This window comes from Elephantulus edwardii, unplaced genomic scaffold, assembly GCF_000299155.1.
Source record: "Elephantulus edwardii isolate Elephantulus edwardi_28Jun2011 unplaced genomic scaffold, EleEdw1.0 scaffold00503, whole genome shotgun sequence".
Lineage (NCBI taxonomy): Eukaryota > Metazoa > Chordata > Mammalia > Macroscelidea > Macroscelididae > Elephantulus > Elephantulus edwardii.
The window spans coordinates 105,910-112,037 of NW_006400253.1; the positions used below are offsets into that span (position 1 = coordinate 105,910).

The following is a 6,128-nucleotide window of genomic DNA, read 5'->3' on the forward strand; positions in this document are numbered from 1 at the left end:
CTTAAGTCCTGGACCAAATTCTATCTACAAGTGGGTTGTTTTACAACTCAGAAGTCCGCATGCAAGGCAGAGGTGAAGTAAGGAACTGCTTATAAGGTTTTCTGTCCACTCGGCCATCTTAAAGATAACATATGCAACCCTCTATCCATGAACCTAATGTGGGCTCATCAGAACAAGCACTGTTAGCTTTTAAGAGGGACTGTTTGAGATTTGACAGTGGGAATGGGTCACTGTGCCAGAAAGCCATCTTCCAGGAGAAGCATGAACTTTCTGTTCCAGCATCTCCAGGACAATTATGACCCGTTCATCAATCATCGAGTAGGATGCCACAGTCACCTTATCATCCATCTTTTTCCTTCAGAGGTGATTGTTGGAGGTCATGTAGCAAAGCCCAATTCAACTCCATACATGGCATTTTTTCGTTTCACTCACTGGGAAGTCAAGAATAGTTATGGTGAAATATTTGTGTGAAAAGACTTTGTCCTGATAGGAGTTCACTGCAGGGGTAGATGAGGGGCAGATGTTACAAGGACTTCTATTTCCATATTTGCTCCTCAGGGGAGATCCTGCAGCTGTCTACAACACAGGCCCCAGGGGTCTCATCAGAGGAACCATTAGTGAGCAGGATGAGGTAGTGAAAAGAAGGTCAACATGTAGCTTATGAAGGGAGAGGTTGGAGCAAGTGAGAAAGATCAGAGAGGTACCTCACTGGATGTTTTAGGATGACACTTGAGGTTGACAGCAAGTATGGATTAATTCATTTTATGTGAACTGAGGTGCTAAAGGGAATCCCACAAATGCTTACTTTGAATGCTCTTCTTGAGAAGCCAAAGGTTCATTGTCAAGTGACACTCCTTCCAGCATTTTCCCTCAGCACCAGCTCTACCCTGACTCAAAATTATAACAATGCCTTTCAGTTGTACATGATGAACCTGAAGAAAGAGATGGCTTCCTTTAAGGTGAGATTTAACACTAGCCTGGCCTGGCTCTGGGGACAAGGATGTTTCAGGAATCTCTAGGATCTGAAGACTCTTGTTAGCAATAGGGGGATGCCTTCATTTGCTCTGCTGGAATAACAGGACTGGAATAGCCAAGCTGGGGAGTCACTCAGGTCTGTAGGAGCTGATCTGGGGTGAATCAGAAAAGCAGGGATTCTTCTCCATGATTCTTAGGGGTTTTGCCAATTTGAAGACAAACTGTGTACCCATCATCCATGTGTCTAAGATTAGATGTGCAGAACAAGCACTATCAGTTTTTAGTAGGGCTAATTGAAACTTGAAGGGAAGCGCATGTTATCAAGCCTATAAGGATTGCATTTGGGAGAATCCAGGACAACTTGTCCCAACAGCTACAGGACAAAACTGATCCTATTTTCAATAATCAGGTAGGATGCCCCTTCCTCGCATCTTCCATTTTTTGTTTCCAGAGGAGATCATTGGAGGTCATGAAGCACAGCCTCATTCACGTCCATTCATGGCTCTTGTGGCGTCACTTCATGATGGCCAGTGGGGAAGATGTGGTGGTTTCCTTGTGGAAGAAGATATTGTCCTGACAGCAGCTCATGTCCAGGAAAGGTGAGGGGTGGAACCTCCAAGGACTCTTCACATTCCTACCACTCAGGGGAGCTACTTCATTGGGATGTAACTCAGGCCCAGGAGTTCTCATCATCGGAACTATTTGAGAATGGATTAGGTGGTGAAAAGTGAGTCAACAGGTTACCCATGAGGTCAGAGAATGGGGTTAAGGAAGAGGTTAAGGAAGGACCTCACTGATTATTTCAGGCAGACAGTGGAGGTTGAGAGCAGGTATGGTCAAGCCATTTCAAATGACCTGAGGGGAAAAGATAATTCCACAACCACCTACAATGCTGCACAGAAACTGAAGGCTCAGCAAGCTCAGAATGAAGGGTCCCTCCTGCCAGCATTTCCCTCAGCAGCCACCATACCCTGCCCACCTGTCACCTGCTTTAGGTCTCCAGTTGTGAGAACCTCTTGTCTTCTCTCTATACAGCCCCGTGTATGTCATTTTGGGGGCTCATGACATTTTGTTTCAAGAAAAGACATGGCAGAAAATTCCTGTGAAAAAAGCGATCCCCCACCCTAATTTTATCAATGCGACTGCTATAAATGACATCATGATATTACAGGTGAGTCACACTCTCTGCTGTTCCTGCACCCTTGGTTTCAAGAACTTTCTCCTTCCACCATAACCCCTGCCTTTCTCATCCTGGCTGCTTCACTAATCCTGGAGGAAGAAGGGATAAAATGCAGCCCATTTGGGTCTAGAGGATAACAGTGTCTGAGTGACCAGGACTTTGTTGTTTCCTTCATTAGTTGAAGACAAAGGCCCAACTGAATGCAGCTGTGGGCCTGCTCCCCCTGCCTGGAGAAAGTGACCGGGTGAGGCCTGGTCAGGTGTGCAGTGTAGCTGGCTGGGGACTGATTACTAAGAATGAAACAACAAACAAGCTACGTGAGGTGGATCTTATCATTCAAGAGCACTTCCAGTGTGGACGCCGCTACCCGAATTATGACAGTACATCTCAGCTGTGCGTGGGAGATCCTCAGAAACAGATGTGTTCCTTTAAGGTGAGATTTAGCATTAGCCTGGCCTTGCTCTGGGGAGAAGGATGTTTCAGGAAGACCTGGGATAGAAAGGTCCTAGCTAGCAATAACGGGAATGCCTTCACCCACTTTTCTGAGATAACAAGAGTACCAAACTACCTAGTCACTCAGGCATCTGTGAGCTTCCCAGGGGTAAGTCAGAAATGTATTCCTCCAGAAAGATGAATTTGTCATGCCTTATTCTATCACAAAGAGATAGGTGGCCTAGTGATAAGAAACGTCACTATAATCCCAAAGGTGATCCTCAGGAGAAAGATGGGCAATCTCCTCCTGTGCAATTAATCATCTCTAAGATCTCACTGGAGGATCTGTTATGGGTCACTTCAGATTTGACAGCAAAACAATAACACGCCACCTCAAACATCCCTAAGGCACAAAGACTTTCCATTCAGCTTCTACCTTAAAGATTTGTGGTTTGAACCTTCTCAAAGACATTCCATAAACTTCATAGGGAAGAAAACCCAACGAGAAGTTGGACACTGTAACATTTAGGATTACTATGAACTGATATGTCCAAAACTGGTTTGAATTTCTTTTTTCTTTTTTTTAAATTTTTTTTATTTAATGTGGGGGATGTAGAAAGGATTGGCCCGCCCAACTAGAGTATACATGCTAGGAAAAGCTCTCCCTCCATGTTGAACAATCAAAACCATGTAAATACTTAAGAGCTGTCATGGCCCTGGTAAATTAACCATCTGCCTTTCCTTAAAGAGTAGCCTGGAAGCAAAGTTCTACAGCTCCTTAGAAGGCAGGAGACCTGAAGTTAGGGAGGAAAATAGATCACAACCTAGGAATGAAACAACTATGATGTCAAGCACCATTCTAGGGGTCCCCAGAAAGGCCTATAACCCCCTTTTTATCTCATTGGGGCAGTTTTCTCCCAGAATATAGAGGGAGGCAGTACCAGCAGAACAATTAAATCAGCCTTTCCTCTCTGTGTTCCCAGGGAGACTCTGGAGGTCCATTGGTATGCAAAAATGTGGCCCAGGGCATTGTCTCCCATGGAAATGAAGACGGAACTCCTCCACGTGTCTCCACCAAAATCTCCAGTTTCTTGCCCTGGATAAAGAAAACAATTAAAGGTCTCCACCTGGAAGAATCACCCTGAGCCCCTCTGTGCTGGATAATCTTCTCCTAACAGCAAGAACATTAATAAATGTGTCTTAACTTCAAGGAAATGATTGTGTCTTCATTATTCACTTAGTTTTTTAGAAGATGGCAATTCTAGATGGGTTAGCTCTGGAGACCTAGTGGGTTAGGAGTTGCACTGCTAAACCTAAAGTAGGCGGTTCAAATCCACCAAATGCCCCAAGGAAGAAAGATGAACAATCACCTATTGTGTAATTTATACCCTCTAAAAACCCAGGGCAAGATCAGGTATGAGTGAGCTGTGGCTTGAGGGAATGAGATTCTGTCCTTTTTAATTTTTGCTTTGTTGAGCTTTTAATCCTCATTGAAGCAGACCTAGAACATAAACATATTCTGAAACATGTTCTTTTCCCTACGCTACATTCACAACTCATATGCAATGAGTCAACCAGCTCTTTCTTATTTGTTTTATCTCTCAGGCTTGCCCTTCTGCAGGGCTAAGGCAGAACACCCTCACAGTGGGACACCCAAGCCTCCCAGGTTCTATGTGTAGATGAACTGTTCAGCTCTGCTTCCTGTACTATGTGGCAGAGAAAAAGTGGTGCTCACTGGGTTGAAGACAAGCTGACCCATGCCAAGGCTCTGGGAAGAAGTAGAATGGAACACTTTGCCTTATGATCAAGAAAACAGACAGATTTGAAGGGTAAGGACTATGAGAACTTCCTCATTCCCCTGTTGGATTCATAGCCTTCCTTAGCTCCACACCCTTTTCTGAACTAAGGGCCTAGTTCAGCATCTAATTTCCTGGTTTTCTTCTCTCTTTCATGTCTGTTTATTACTGAGAATTCTCAATGTCCAGCGATCCTTTCTATGTTGCAGACCATGCTGTTCTGAGATAGACCCCTTTCCATCTCCCCCCTTTCCTACGAATTCCAGTGACCTGTGTGGTTCCAATAGGGCTTACAACAGAGCAGCTAGCCTTGGTAACTCTGGCAGCGAAGGACCTTGGAGGAGCGGACACCAGGCAGGGCCCTGAGATGACAGACTTGGTACAATAACGCTCCAGAAAGGTGGGCAGCAATTCTTACTGGGCAGAACTAAATCAAACTCCTTCCACTACTAAATTCAGCCCAGTAGCAGTCATAAACTGAGACCATGGCCACTTTGTGACTCATTAGGCTGAAGCCTTTGAGTTTCTCTTTCTTTGTCACTAGTGGTTTATAAGCTAATAATACTGGATGATAACTCAACTCATTGAATAGAGTCCAAACCAACACAGACCTACCATGTGCTATGTCAGTCTTTGGGGTTAGAAAGAATACCTTTGTGCAGTAGGACAATGAAACACAACTTTTACCAACAACAAACTAGCAAATACACACTGAACTCTACTAAACGCCAGAATAGAAATGAACCTAATAGGTCTATCATCTGCACCCAAAGTTGGGTTGGGTATTTCCATTATATTTGTCTACTGCCTGTCCCATACTCTAATGAGTCCATGTGGCCTAGATTGACATGGAACAGCTATGCCACTCATTCTATAAGTAGTCATATATGGCCCAAGAAGTAAAGTTTTAGGTTGGAAACAGTTGTGGTTCCTAGACACAAAATTTCCAAGCTGTGTTCACTAAAGCACCTTCACCTAGAAGAGAAGGGAAATACATTACTAATTGTACAGATTCACTTTGTAGAAAAAGCACACATAGATTTTGGCCTTGAAAGCATTAACATGTGTACCTTAGCATCCATCCTATTGATGTTGGGAGAAACAAAATTCTTATCATGACAGCAAGCTGTGATCTAAACAGAATTAACATAAATGACATCATTGTTGTTGTTATGTGCCATCAAGTCACTTGCAACTCATAGCAACCCTATGTACAAGAGCCCTAAATGTCATTCTATCCTGTGCCAACTTCGCTGTCTCAGACACACTCATTCCCACCACTACACCTACAGAATCGAGCCATCCCTCCACTCTGCCAAACATGATGTCCCTCTCCAAGGACCAGTCTCACTTTGCAACATGCCCATTGTATGTCAGACAAAGCTTCAGAATCTTTGACTCCAATAAGCATTACAGCTTCACCCTCTCCAGGACAAACCTGTTTGTTCTCCTAGCAATCCATGGTATGTTCAGCGCTCTTCTCCAGCACCACAGCTCAAAGGCATCAGTACTCTTTCTATCATCCCTACTCACTGTCCAACTCTAGAATGCATAGGACATAAATGCAAAGACTATAGCCTGAATCAGGCTCACCTTAGTCTCCAGCTTGACATCATTGCCCTTCGGTACTCTTGAGAGGTCCCTCACAGCTGACTTTCCCAATGCAGTTCATCTCTTAATTTCCTGACTGATATTACCAAGAGTGTCGGCTGTGGAGCCAAGTAAACTAAAACTCTTAACTCTCT

At 44.1% G+C, this 6,128-nt stretch overlaps 1 protein-coding gene across 1 annotated transcript; it reads left to right on the top strand.

The window, feature by feature from the left end:
- The first annotated feature begins 1,389 nt into the window (after positions 1-1,389).
- LOC102843948 (granzyme H-like) lies at positions 1,390-3,732 on the top strand. Its single transcript, XM_006903060.1, has 4 exons — positions 1,390-1,574; positions 2,011-2,146; positions 2,334-2,588; positions 3,571-3,732. The coding sequence occupies exons 1-4, from the start codon at positions 1,390-1,392 to the stop codon at positions 3,730-3,732; spliced, it is 738 nt and encodes a 245-aa protein (XP_006903122.1).
- Positions 3,733-6,128: the final 2,396 nt, after the last annotated feature.